Consider the following 14554-nt stretch of genomic DNA (forward strand, 5'->3'; position numbering starts at 1 on the left):
AGCAGTGGTTAGTGACATTTGCTGCTGCTTGTAAGCAGCACACGCCTGCTACTGCCAACCCAATGCAATTTCGAGCCAGCCTGCCCATGCCAGTGCTCCCAAACCCTCCTCGCCGCGTCGGGGTTGGTGCCTCCATCCCGAGCGGCTGCTCCGCACGGGGCCATGGTCCCTCGTCCCCGAGAGCGGGCCCCTGGAGAAGGAAGGCGCCGCTTTCTCTCCGCCGCGGCTCCAGCCCCTTCTCACCGCCTCCGACGCGGTTTCAAGCTGCAATCGGGGCAGCTTGCAAAACCCCAGAAGGCAGATTACATCTCCAGTGCTCCCGATCTGAGCAGGAAGCAACAAGGTCCACATCAGCACTTTTAAGAGGATGTTGTACCGTTCAACTTGCGCTTAACCGCCCCAAAACAACCGGCGAGAGAATCCCGGAGCGGTACCGGAGGCAGGCGGCGGCAGGGGGAGGCTCTGGGCTGCAGCAGCGGTGGGATGTTAAACTGCACGTCGGCAGCGGCCTGCAGGCCCTTCCGCAGTGCGGTCAGCCTCGGCCGCCCGCACCGCCAGCCGTAAAGCAGAGGGGGTTCCCCCATCCCCATCGCTAGAAAAGAGGGACCACCTCATCCAAGTGACAATATAATTTTGTTTATTTTCCTTTAACACACTGCTGGTTAAAACTGCCAGACAGTAGATTTCAGAACATTCCCTCAACCAAACGTCCTGGGGAAATTAAAAAATAAAACCGCTACCGTGTACCAAAAATAAAATAACCCACCCCCACACCCGTCTTTTCCCCCAAACTAGTCCTCGCAAAGCCAATGCAATCAGAAATAGACATCTGTGCTTTTCACCCAGGGCCCAAGCTTGCTGCAAAACAAACTAAAAAATGTCACTGCAAGTTGTTATAACACAAAGCAATGGACAGTAAAATAAAAAATCCTCCTTAAAAACGCTTTGTACTGGTGACAAGTACAGATGGAGATCTCTCCCCACGCTTTACAGACAACTTAGACCTGCAGCTTCAAGGAGTTTGTGACACGTCCTTAATGCCAACAGCACGGGTCGCTTCCACGCACCCCAGCCTACGCAGCCGGGCGCTATGGAGCACGGGGACCATTTCCCAACGCTACAAGCTGCTACGCCGATGGGACCCAAACGTCACTGTCACCTGCCCAGCGTCTCGCAGTCCCGGCTGCTGCCTCCCAGCACGAAGCACAAACCCTGCCTCTGCTCTCACCTTCTCCGGGGCGGCTTTACCAACCCGGTTGCTTCTGGAGCGGGAAAGCCCTGAACGCACCAAGCCCCTGTAGAAACCATGACAAATTCACGCCCCTACTTGCCAGCCAGTTTTCAGACACGGCTTCACGCCAGCGCCCTAGCTGAGGGGCTGTTACAGCGCGACAGAACAGCCGCGGTACCACAGCAAGCACATCCCCGCTGCCCGTGACCGGGAACCACTCCAGGGCAGAGATCCTGCTTTTCCTAGATTCGCACTCTCCCCAGTTAAACTGGTTCAAGCTGTACTTTGCCCCTTGCCTCGAAATCTCCATCACACAAACTCTTTAGCAGAGACCTCTGATGTTTGCAAAGATCATTCACATTTTCTCATCAGCCAGCACTGTTTTTAGGAGGAAGGAAAGCACTTCTGTTTTGTTGATTATTCTGTTTTGTTGATTATTTTTTTCCTTTTTTTTTTTTTAAAATAAAGCACTTCTTGGGAAAAAAAAAATCAAAACCTATCAATAACCTGCAGTAGCATCCCACTGATCAGCCTGGGGACGGCGCTGCCACATCCCTCCCCCTCCCCCATCTTCCCCCCAATCTCCAAAAATAGTATTTAATATACAGCAATAAACTCTGAGCAAGCCAGAGTCCCGGAAGACATGGACCTGCTTTCACCTCTCCCGTCCAGCCCAGCACCATTTCAATACGGTTGCTACTGTACTTCTGGGACAAATCCTTTCGGATCCAAGGTGAAACGCACGTGCCCCAGCCCCGCCGGGCAGCGCGCGAAGCAGGGGCGCAGCACAGGAGGCCTATTCGTGTAATCACGTCTCGGAGCCTTCACAGCCCCAGCCTGGTGTTGCGTTTGTGCCGTTGAGAACGCTTCTCTGAGCCTGTTTGGGACTAGCCAGTGAAAACAGACTGGTGGAACCAGGCTGACATTAAAAAAAAGCATCCTTGAATTGTATTAGGCTTTGGCATTTGTTGTGGAGATGCAGAAGCGCCGGTAGGTAAATTCGCTCAGTGCTGGCCCAGCTCCCATTTCCCTTGGATTCTCAGCAAGGATATTTCCCTCCCCGCCACATAAGTGCAAGAAGCAGACGGATCTCTCCCACATTTGAGCACCAAACAGAGCCTGAAACACTTGGTACTTCGCAGCTGCTCAGAATCTGTCTCATATCAAGGGCTGAAGCTGCTCTGCTGGTCCTCTCCCTCCTCCTGCTGTTTTCCCTCAAAGACAGGCCTGTTCAGCCCAGACTTCCCATGTCAAGACATTTCCCTGGCTGCTGCAATCCCATTCAACTTAAAGGCAGGCCAAGGGACAAAGCACGAGTCTCTGCTCCCTGTTCAGACCCAACCAGTGCAGGGCAAGCCCTTGGCGAGTGAGTTTGGGGGGCAGGACCCCCCCAAGGCCACACTCCGCACCCAGAAACTGTAAGCATCATACGACTACCAGGACCCAGCCGTGACTCACTCGGCTCTGAACTGCACAGACACACAGGCACCAGACTGTCTGGAAGTTCTCCATCCTGCCTTCGGGAGATTTCTGGGGGAAACCAGACCTGAAGGAGCTCTTCCAGTTCTTCTATCCCCTGCTAGGCTTTTTTTCCATTGACCTCAAGGGCTGGAACCAAAGATATTCGCTCGCAGTTCTCTGCTTCAGCTGTGACCTCCGGAGCTGGCATCCAGGGAGAGTGAGACAGTCCCCAGCTGATCACAAGGGCAGGGAATGCCTGTCCCTTGGGGAAAAAGAAAAACAACTCAGAAGCTCCTTTAAAAAAAAGAAGCTTCTTCAAATAGACTTTTATTCAAAGCCCGAGACAAAGGCACCAAAAAGAGACAGGAATTCCTTTGGCTTTCTGCTCACTGCCACCTGGGATACTCGAAAGGGTCAGAGCTGCTGTTTTAGTCACACACACAGAAGGGGAAAACGGCCTGGCTTAAAGGTACGAGGAGAGGCTGATGAGGGGGTAATTAAAATAGGCTTTGGAACCACTACCCTGAAGCTGGATCCAGGCCCAAAACATCATCGATGGTGTCGTCTCCCCTTTATTAAGCGGAAGCTTTATTAAAGTTGCCTTATCTGCCCCTCTCTCCGCAACTGCCCCACGAATCAAGCCCAGCTCCCCACACTGCTGCACAGGGACACGCACGCCAGCTGCCTGCTGCTGGCTGGAGGCAGCAAACCACAAACAGGCTTGTCTCTAACCGGTCTCAGCTAAACAACGTCTTGGATATTCCCTCAAACACCTGCGCTGGAAAGCTACAGCCAACCCAAACTTTTTCTTTCCCTGCTCAGGACCAGGTACCTCATTACACCCATCTGGCTGGCTCGCAGGTGCCGGGCAGGGACAACAAGGGGAACCAGCCCGAGTACGGCATTCACAGCAAGGTTATCCCCTACCATCCTCCTGTGTTCCCACACGCTCTGTTTGAAGGCTCCTTCCGAGGCAAACCTGTCAGGAGGGGAGGGAGCAACAAGGAAAACTGCTCATAGCACCATAACAGGGTCAGGAACCCTCCAACCACCCAGACACCAGCTTCGTAGCGATAAAAAGGTATTAAAACAGAGCCAAAACAACTAAACTGAAGCCACGAAGGATGAACTACTCCTCCTCCCTATTCTTATTCAAATAAGACAAATTCATTTCAGCTGAGCAACTGGAACACCACAGATCACATCCTGCACAGCCTTGCCTTCGGGTGGCTGATGGCACCAAACGGGTGTCCTGGCTGCCAGGAGAGGCAGGGATAAACGATCCTAGAAGACTCGTCTCCGACTTTAGCACACCTAAATGCACATCCCTTTTCTCGCGCTAGGCAAGGTGCAGAGATTACTGGGTGAGCCACAAGAAGCTGCGTGATTCCTTGCTTCAAGGATGCTCAAATAAAATGCAACCTAAAGGGCCTGGAGGAGAACAGCTCCTTACACAGAAGCTTGCTTTCAAGCCCAGGTTCTTTGCTTAACAAATCAGCACAGTTCATGCTTCTCAAAACTGATAAAGATCTTAATGTCTCCATGCTCCAGTTAAAGCAATCCCAAAAACGCCGGAGAATCTCTGCAGGCACCATCACCAAACAAAACAGAGCTCATATTTTATAGGAGTTTTATGAGTACTCGGATTTTAACAGCAGCTAGAAGACAAAGCAGACAACTTCAAGCTCACCACCTTTTCATCCTAAGGTTTGTTCTTAAGATCTGCTCTCTCAAAGCCTGTCTTCTCCTTCTGGAGTGGCAGCGACCCTCTTGCTTCTCCCAGACTGGCTGTTACCACTTGGGCAATTGGAGAGAAGGTAATTAAGGTCCTACTGCTTGCTTTTTAGCTCACAGACACAGAAGTAGGGTCAGGCCTATAGCAGCGATGTATGCGATCGGAAAGGCAAGGTTCAGCGCCACTGAGCAGTGCTTTGATACCTCCCCCTGCTCCCCTTCTGGAGCCCGTGAGCTGACAGCTCATCTCGCAGCTTGAGGGTTAGGAGGAAGAGACGGCTTCAGCCGCTTGGGCCCAGCAGAGCAGAAAGGCCTCGGGTTTCGTTTCCAGAAACAAGGGAATTTTGCTGACCCTTCTCAGCTCAAAGAAAAGCTGAGCCACTGCAGGGGAACAAACCCGAGAACAACCGCTAGGAAAACTCAGGTCCAGGGAGGAGCAGCAGCAAGGAGGACACCGCTCAGTGCAGCTGCTCTGGATAAAGAGAGAGCACGAGGTAAAGCGTTCTGTGAGCCCGGAGCTCACCAGGATCGAAGCTGACCCGCAAGGGCCCAGCCACGCCTGGGCCAGATCCTGCTCCAGCACACAGAACATCTCCCTCCCACCAGCCAGAAGCGCTCAACATGTCAGGGGCCAAGACCGTGCGAAGGCAGCTCCCGCGGGCCTGCAGCTCTGGATCAGCGGGCGCAACGAGGGCTTTCGCTCTGCTCAGCCTCCGTCAGGCAGGCACAGGCTCTGCATGTGGAAACAGAAGCCTCTTGCAGAAATATCCCCGGGGGAAGCAGGTGACCTTGTCTCCAGTGTTCTGCTCACTTCCAGATCTCTGGAGGGCAACAAAACCACCTTGCTCTACAGTACTGAAATGTCGGACATCTGCCCCTTCACCACAGAGCCTTGATATGCACAAGGCCGAGCTAACTGAAGACACGAACCAACTCCGCTGCACTTCTCACCGCTTGCAGGCAGGCCTGGTCCCTACGACAGGGAAGGAGAGCTCAGAGGGAGCATCCGCGAGGTTGCTCCGCTCTGTCCTACAGCGCAGGTTGTTCACAGTCACAATCACGGGGCAGGGAAGGCAGCTAACCGTTAAGGCGGCCAAGGAACAAGTCCAGAACCTCCTCTCTAGGTCATCTGATTCTCAGGTTCTTCCAAAGGAGAGGTCACTTGCTAGAAAGGGCAAAACAAGGAACTGGGCTTAAAATTAAACCTTTGAAAAGAAAAGGATATTAAAGGAAACAAAAGCCATGATCAATACAGAAAACAAGTGCATCTGATCAGACGCTAACAACGTCAGCCTCTCGCAGGCTACAGCAGAATCCTTCTGCAATGGATCTAACATTACAATTGTCGGACTAGGAAAGTCTCTCCCAACTGGTGCAGCAAATCAGGCCAGATAAATCCCTCTGCTCCTGGCACAGCTTGCACGCTTAGGAGGGGAACGTCTCCACAGAGGCTGAGCGGCTAGCTGGAGTCTTGGTATCTTTATGCAGGCGAGTACCATCCATCGTGTTGCACACATTCAGGGAGATGCTGAGCCAGGCTCCATCCTCCATAGTCGGTAGTCACCCAATGGCACCGCAACACTTCCACACTCCCGGACAAAACGTGTACCCAGGCCTGGTTTAAGGAGCTGCTTCCCTGCTTAAGGAACCGTATTCCACCCAGCAAAGGCAGAGATCTTGCAGCACATGGCTTTCTCTCAGCGTGGGACATGGCCCAGGACTGCTAGCATCAGCTTCCAACAGCCCAATACACAGACAGCCAGGACTCGGTTTACTCTTGGACGCCCCAGGGAGGATTGGAGGCTGCACATGGTGCAAAGGGGAAGGCGAGGGCCTCGCTGCTTGCTGGCAGGGGGAAGGTAAGCTCCCTCTTACCTGGACCTGCTATTCATTCCAAATGAATCATCATCTTTTTTTTTTTTCTTTTTTTTTTTTTTTCTTTTTCCTTAAATTATGAACAATATGGAGAAATTGAAAGCAACCATGTTTGGTCCAACTCCTTCCCTCCCAGCCCCTTGGCTGATGCTCTGTGGGGCTTGCTCTCACAATCGGCAGAGGCAGAAGAGGGTAGGAATGAAGACACCAAAGGCCACCAATATAGGAAACATGAGGCTGCTGTTGTCCGAGGCATAGGGGTTTGGTGTGCGTGGGCCTGACTGAACCCGGTTCTTATTTGCCTGTTTTTTAACACTGGAGCCATCATCATATTCATCTTCATCATCATCTTCCTCTTTTTTCTCCAGACCCGGGTGCGGCTGCAGCTTTGGAACATCTGTTGGACGAGACAAAAGGTTGCAAGGAGGCAGGATGTAACCTGGGAAATCACCCAAGTCCCTCCGTTCCCCTCTCCCCGATCCAGCACGCACACCGGCAACAGGGCACCTGACACCACATCAACACCACGGCCAGAGCACCCCAGGGAACAGGAGCATCCCTCACAGAGGCTCACACCACTATTTCTTTCCTGCACGGTGCAAGAGCATCTGAGGACCCAGTCTGCAAAGAAAATTACACCCATCCACCCCGTCTACCTGTCACACAGAAGTTACAGCACAAAAGCACACTTGCAGCGTACCCAGTCGGATACCGCAGCCGCTCAGTGAGATCTAGTCAAGAACAAACACCTGCTGCCTGCGGGACCAGCAGATATAGGTGGGAAGGGGAACAACCCTTTCCAGGAATGGTTCTACCTCACATCCCTGCACCCCTCAACCCCAGACCTATCAGAGCAGCGTGGCCCAACCCCACTCAAATCCAGTCCTCTGAGCCTGGAGCCTGAATCGCAGGTCCCCGCACAGCAAAGTGCCACCCGGCCACAAGGTTACGCACCGAATCTTCGGCAACACTTGGCAATCCCTGACCAACAGTAAAGCAAACGTGCTTTGGTCAGAGAGGATTCCTAAACCTCTGCTGTTCAGGAGCTGGGGGGGCTCCAACTCCAGCACAGACTTACAAAAAGGGTGATGAAAGAGCAAGGATTTTACTAGCACTCCCCACTGCTTTCCAGAGGAACTGATATCTGGGAAAAAACACGGCCTTGTCCTCGAGCTGAGAAGGCAAAACAAAGCTCCAGGTAAGAAACACTAAACTACTAGCTAAAAGATTTCTGTAAATTACTTGTCCGCAGGGGTGCTGCTGACATCCAAGGCCAGAGGGAACTTATCTACAGCTTACAGCTGTAGCTATAAGCTAAGCCTGACCAGACGTGTTCCCTTCTCCTCTGCCCTTTATGCAGGACGTCTTGAACCAAACTGATTTTTCTTATTCCAAAAAGCGAGGCAGCTTTGTGCACTTGGGGGAGTAGGAGGACACTACACACCTATTTCATTCTGCAACTGCACTCTGTGGGAACTTGCCGAGAGAGAAACGGTTTTGGCAGAGGTGGGCCAGCAAGAGCTATGATCTCATGGTCTGAGAAGCAACAGGCTGCTCTCCAACGGGGAAGAGCCTTCTGGCTCAAAAACTGTGCTTACCTTCCACTGTTCCTTGCAGGATGTATAGGGCACAGATTTTCGGATTGTCATAGTAGCCCTAGAGAAAGCAAAAAAGGAAGTCAGTGCTGCAGCTTTGAGGCAAGAAATATTCCCCCCACCTCCCATCACGTCTCCCCCCCCAGCACACAGCTGCATCACACGGCTAGGGAAGAAGGGGAAAAGGAAGACCAGGGCTCTGCCCAGCAACGCTTATTACCTTTACAAACTCAATGTGCAGCTTCCCTGTGAACGTGGAAACCTCCCCTTGGACACTCAGTTTCCCCTTTTTGATACTCATAGGAATGATCTCATCGTGAGCTGTGCTGTGTCCAACTCTGTCAAAAATGTCCAAGTCCTTCACCACCACGTGGCCATTCAAGCGAACATCAAATACCTTCAGGGCAGAAGAAGTGACAGAGTGTCAGAACGGATTCAGGCACGTGACAGTTGAACGGGGAACAGAGCAGGAAAGGTCTCTGCTTGCTACGCACCCAGGACCAGAAAGCACTGCAGCACGCGCGGTCCCGCCACACGTGCTCCATTCCCTTGGGAAGGATTCCGAGCCCAAAAGCAGCCAGGTAAAGACGCTGAAGCACTAACATTGCTTTCAAATACCCTGAAATCTGCCTTCAACTTTTAAAATAACCCCTATGTCTGCTGTTCACAACTGAGGACAGCACAATTTTATTCTGGTTTATTCCTACTTCTCTTTCACAACTTTCTTCCACCTACTGGCTGAGGACCTGCTCCTACCACCCCAGGGTGGCTGCGGCACACCACGCCCTAGGGAGTTAAGCCATTTCTAACTAACAGCCTGCAGCAGAGAAGAGGGAACAGGCTGGCGAAGTACACAGGGTTTGAAGGAGGTAAAATGTTGAACTGCTAACCACATCTGTGACTTCAGAGTGACAGTCCTCCTCAGGGCCATAATGACTCGAGCTTCGCTCAGCACCTGGGGAATCCCAGCAGAACCACATGAAGGAAGAGGAACCAAAGATGCCTCAGCCCTTCGATTTAATCTGAGGCTGCTTTTTGCATCCCTTCTGTAAGCCAGCCCCACCAGTTCTGCTCCCTGAAATACTTCTCTGGCAGGAAGGCAGCACAGTGCTTAAGGAGCAGGGCTCGAAAGAAGCTGATGGAGTCAGGGGAAAACCAGACTAAAACACACACGCCACTTCTCTCCCAATTTATCACAGGGCTTTGAGTTCTTTGTGCTTCTGCTTCCACGTCTGTACATGAGGGATTTCAAAAGTGGGCAAGGATTATTCTTCTCTAAAGAGCAATAAAGAGGGTTGAATTTAACTCTGCGCTTTCTGGATCAGTTTGAACCAGTATCAAATCTTATCACGTTCATAAAAATAGTTTTGAGTAGGTTATTTAACCCGGATCACTTCCCTGATTCAATCTGTGCAATGCTTCCTTCAGCACAAGCATGCTGTCAGGTCAGGAACAAGGGTTCAGGAAAAAGGCAAAAACCGCTTCTTCTCAAAGCCAGCACAGCCTAAACAGATCATAAAACTCTAGTGCTAGTTACGTTTAGTTGCACGTGTGTGTTTGACTACTCTGTAATGCAGTTATCCAGGCCAACTGTGTATCGGGAATGTGGAAGAGAGCTCAAAGTTTCAGAGCCTATGAGAGCTCTAGGAACAAAGTTAACCGTTAGAGCCTTACTCCACTCCTTTCTCCAGCACGCAAAGCAACAGAGGCAACCTGGACAGGCACAGTCTTAGCCAGGAACTCGTACCAATGAGACAAGCAAGGAGCTCTTGCTTACCTTCTGTTGAGACTGTGCAAAATAGACCTCTGCAAACTTCAACACCAGCACATAGTCACCCTCCTCTTTGATGGGAACTTCATAGCCAAAGGTTTCCTCATTGTAACGCTCGGTCTGGTACAGAATCTGATCTTCCGCGTTGGACCGCAAGATTGGCAGCTTCATACCATAGTCAGAAGCTGGGTTTCAAGCACAAAAGAGTGAGAGGAAGGGTTAATTTCTGAGGCACATGGAAGAGACACTTTATCTACTCTTGAAGTGCTTAACTCCCTAAGTGGCGTTACACCCTGTCAGACCTGTCTCCCCTCCTCGCTCTGACCAGGAGGAGGCACTACTGAAGCAGAAGCAGGGGCACCCAAAGCCCCAGAACCTGGGTCCTGTGGAAAAACAGGTCTGGACCTGCTGCAGCCTAAGACACAGTAAACTCCCTCGCGCCCTTTCAGAAAGAAGAGTCTGTTTCACAAACAGGGCACAGAGCCAAAGGACTGGGCCATTGACTCCTGCTTCAAAGAGGAAACACACCTAGAATATTTTTACAACGTTTTTAAATTACAAACTCTGAGTACAAAACCAAAACAGAGTAGGACTGACTTGACTCATTCGTTCAACAGATTTGAAGTTAGCAGTCGACAGCATCAGGTTTTAGAGACTCGCCCTCCTCAAGCGAAAACCTGGGGAATGGCAGAACGGTGAAAAGCATTAGGCATCTTACAAACCCCTTTCCGCTCACCACAGCCACGCAATACCTGCCAGCCTGAAGGCAGGAAGAAGGAAGCAAGAACGACACAGGAGGGTTTCAAGAGCACCAGCAGCTCTGTTTTCACAGCCACCCAGCTGAAATGGGTGCTGTCTGCAGGCATCTGAACAGCCCCCTGAGGAAGGCCCAAACAACATTCCCAAATGGGACAATAACCGAGAAAATAAGAGAAATCATAAAACTTGCCTCTTCTCAGTCATTATTTCACCACCTCGAGAGCAGCCCTCAAAAGACCTTAACCCGACCCGACACTTTATTGTGTCAGGGTTACCGTACAAACGCAAACCGATGCAGGCCTGAAGAGCTCCGAATCAAGTAACTCCCCAGCGAAGCAGGGGCAGGAGGGAAGACTGCGGACACCGTCTGCCCACCGGCACTTCAGGCAGGAGAAGGTGATCCAGACAAAGTTCTCTGCTGACACTTGCCACTTCCACCCCCATTTCCATGGGAACAGACACTGCATTGGCCAAGACAAAGCAAGAACTACTAACCCGGCGCACCTTGCCCGAGATGGAGCCAATGCAAACGAGCGAGAGGAAATTAATGCCAGTTCTTAGCCTCCCGTTTCCCACAGGGCTACTGGGGCAATCTTCTGCTTCTCTTTACCACTCGAACCCGGGCGCAAAGGCTGAAGACTCTAATAACCAGAAACAGAGAGGGTGAAAAGTTTAACCTGTCCTCCCACACAGGTATTTCTGGCCAGCTCCAGATCACAGCGATAGCGAACCGAGGACTCCACAGAAGTCAGCCCCTATTAGAGGAAAGCCTGCATAGGTGGAAAGTCCTTTACTATCCAAGAAGGTAAGTGGAGAGAAGACCTGTCACCTGCGTATCAGAGGTCTGCCGACATACCTGTGGAAGCGAGCTTGATTTCACAGCGCTGGTGCGCCGAGAGGCAGCTCACCGAGAGCCGAGCAGTACTCAGTAAGCTGCGACTCAACTATGTTTGGCACCTGGCTATTCTGTAATTGCCATCAGCACATTTTGTCCTTTAGGGCACAGCATCTGAACTGAGGCTTGGGGGGGGGGGAAAGGTTTTCATTTGCCCAGAGGCAGTACAGCCCAGAAACGCTGTTTCCTCCCAGTCAGCCACATATTTCTGCTGTAGCCATTACATGCCTATCAACACAGAGAGGAGCCCAGAGTAAACCGAACAATGGTGCAATAAAAAGCCATTGAGGGAAAAGCAGCTGAGAGCTCAAAGGGGTAAAGTTTCCTCCGCTGTGCCTGGCACCGCTGGCTGAAGCAGGATTACTGGAACAGCCTGCTGTTCAGAGACACCACAGGCCGTCCCCAAAGGAAGAGCATGTCACAGCGTGCTTGAAAAAGACCCTTTTTTCTCCTCAACTCGCAGATAAATTGTTCGAGTCCACACGGACACTCTCCTTCAAGCCACACATGTGAAGGGAAGGTGACCTACAGCCATCAGGGCACCTTGCGTGACCAGGGCGCCAGCTTTCACGGGGGTGAAAAACTCCTAAAAAACCATATTAGTATTTAAAAGTGACCTCCCCCGTATCCATTGCGCCCAAATGGCTCTCCATTCGGGATGGCACTCACGCGGGCTGAGCAATGGCAGTCCTAGCAGTATAGCACAGGACAATCCTCACCATCCTACAGGGAAACAGCGAAGGTTAGGCTTAAAAGCCAACAGACAGCTCATCTGCTCCGCACTCCACCACTCACCCGTAAGTGACAGGAGCAGCAGCTCAGCACAGCTAACTTTTCAATACATTTGCGAGTCAACTAAGTTTTGGTGCACCGATTATCGGAAACAGGCAACATTCATAAAACCGGAGTGGTTTCAGAGGAAGTAGGAAAAGGTAACCCAAGTGCAGTATCAGTTCTCCATCCTGTCCTTACTGCGAGATAGAAGCCGTTACTGATTCAGTAGTCAGAGCAGCTGATCACGTCCCACCTGCCTCCACTTCTGCTTCTGTCCCTGCCCTGCTCTCGAACGCCGTGCCAGGACGGGAGCCCGGCTGCTCGGCGCAGCCGACGAGCCCGCTGCACCTTCCTCCCGGGCCGCAGCACCGGGGCTCGCGGCGGGCGCTCCTCCTTGCCGGGACCAGGCCGCGGGTGCCAGGCATCACCCCGCGCCCTGCGCGACCCGGCTGCGCAGAGCGGGCGAAGCGCGTTCTCGCTTTCCGGAGAGCGCCGCGGGCTGGGCTTCCAACTGGCAGATCTTGCTGTGGAAACTGGGGTCTTTCCGTGGAAAATGGAAAAAAAAAAAAAAGAAAACCAAACCAAACCAAACCAAGGAGCCGGGCGGCTGCCTGCGGCCGGTTTGGCAGCCTGACCGCTCCCGTCACCTTTCCAGCCGAAATTCCGCTCCAGCCCGCGGGGAGCGGCTTCGCCCCCGGCGTTACACAACCCCGCAGCCCGAGGCCGGGAAAACCAGCCCGAAGCCCGCGGGGCTCATCCCGCCGCCACCGGGGCCCGCTCCGCCGCGGGGACGGGGGTGCAGCCCCCAGCCGGGCCCGTCCCGGGGGGTGACAAGTGCCGGCGCTCCCCGCGGGCCCTCGCTGTCCCCCGGCCGCCCCCTCCGCGACGCCGGGCCGAGGGAGAGGAGACCCCGCCTGCGGGCCCGCCCGGGCCACCGCAGCCCTGCGGGGAGCCCCGCCGGCCCTCCGCGGCGGGGCCGGGGGAGGCGGGACGGCGCCGGGGGGACGCGAGCCCCGGAGCCCCGCCGCCGTGCCCGGAGGGCAGCCCCACCGACCGGCCCCGGCGGGCCGCCCGCGCCGCACCGGCGTCCCCCCCGCCCTCACCTCGGCCCACGCGGCCCTCCAGCGGGTCCTTGCGGAAGTGGATGCCGTTCACGTCCACATGGGCATCGCCGCCCGCGTTGACGGCCCAGACGACGCTGTCGGCGAGGCCGCCCGCCGCGCCCCGCAGCAGCAGCGGCGGCAGCAGCAGCAGCAGCACGGGCGGCAGCAGCGGCGCCCCGCGCGCCCCGGCGCCCACCATCTCGGGCTCCCGGCGCCGCGCCCGCCCCTTCCTGCCGCCGCCAGGGGGCAGCCTACCCCGCTGCCGGGGCGGAGAGAGAACCGGCCAATCCACGCGCCGCTACGCGAATATTAATGTTCCGCCCGCCTGCCATTCGTCGGCCGCGGGCCTCTATCTGCATATTCATAACGCGCCGGGCCAATGGGCGGCGGGAGCGAGCCCGCAGGCTTGGTTGAGAGGCGAGGGGACGGCGGCGCGCTGCGGCGGCAGGCGGGTCCGGCGGGAGCGGAGCGGGGAGCCGGACCCTGCGAGCCGGGAGCGCCCGGGGCCGGTACCGCCCGCTCGGGGAGGGGAGGGGAGCGAGGGCAGAACCGGCTCCCGCAGGAAGCACCGGCGGGGAGGGACGAGGCGTCCCAGCGGCGTCTCCAGAGCGGGGACGCAGCCCGAGCGGCTCCCCTCAGCGCCGGACGCCTGCGGGAAGAGCCCCGCCCCCTCCGCCCCGCCAATCAGGGAGCTCCAGCGCGGCCGGAACGCGAAGCACTGTGGGGCGGCGGCGGGAAGCGGGGCGCCGGGCGGGTTGCCGGGGCAACGGGCGGCGCCGCGGCCGGAGGCACCGGAGCGGCCCCGGGGGGAGCGGGCGGGGCGGGGCGGGGCGGCCGCGGCGCTCGGGGAAGCGGCCGGGAGCGGAGCTGCCGCCGCCGGGGCGGCCCCGCGTTGCATCCCGGTGGTGCCGTCTGCGCTGCGCTCCGAACGGCAACTCCCAGGGCCGGTTCCCTGCCTCCACAAAACGCGCGGGCTTCCCCCGTCCGCCCCCGCCACGGGGCCCGGGAACAGGCCCACCCGGTACGGAGCGAGGCAGCTGGGCGGCGGGCGACCACCTTGGACCACAGCAACCTGCCCGAGAAGTGAAACGGGCAACGGGAGAGGAAGGGGCAGCTAACCCCGACACTAACCCCGACACTGCCAGTGGTTTCTCTCCCTCTGATGCGTTTTACAGGAGAACGTTAAGATCCTGCGTTTTTTTCCCTGCAGGCCCTCGGCGAGGTCTCGGGAGGGCTGGAGCGAGACATCACAGGTGGAGACTGGATGAAACTCGCTCACTGCCTGGCGAGGGAGAGCAAATAACTTCATGTTTGCCTCCGTGTTTGCCCTTCTGTCTGGTCGCGGTGCTCCTCAAA

The 14554-nt window shown here is 55.0% G+C and overlaps 1 protein-coding gene across 1 annotated transcript; it reads right to left on the reverse strand.

Moving 5' to 3' along the window:
• Nucleotides 1-620: 620 nt before the first annotated feature.
• MLEC (malectin) lies at nt 621-13446 on the reverse strand. Its single transcript, XM_087768602.1, has 5 exons — nt 13199-13446; nt 9674-9852; nt 8117-8293; nt 7900-7957; nt 621-6698 (listed from the first exon to the last, which is right to left on the reverse strand). Exons 1-5 carry the CDS (start codon nt 13395-13397, stop codon nt 6469-6471), a joined length of 843 nt encoding a protein of 280 aa, XP_087624728.1. The 5' UTR covers nt 13398-13446; the 3' UTR covers nt 621-6468.
• Nucleotides 13447-14554: the final 1108 nt, after the last annotated feature.

The sequence above is a fragment of the Nipponia nippon genome, unplaced genomic scaffold (genome assembly GCF_047370975.1).
Source record: "Nipponia nippon isolate SJK-2023a ecotype South Korea unplaced genomic scaffold, ASM4737097v1 scaffold_30, whole genome shotgun sequence".
Lineage (NCBI taxonomy): Eukaryota > Metazoa > Chordata > Aves > Pelecaniformes > Threskiornithidae > Nipponia > Nipponia nippon.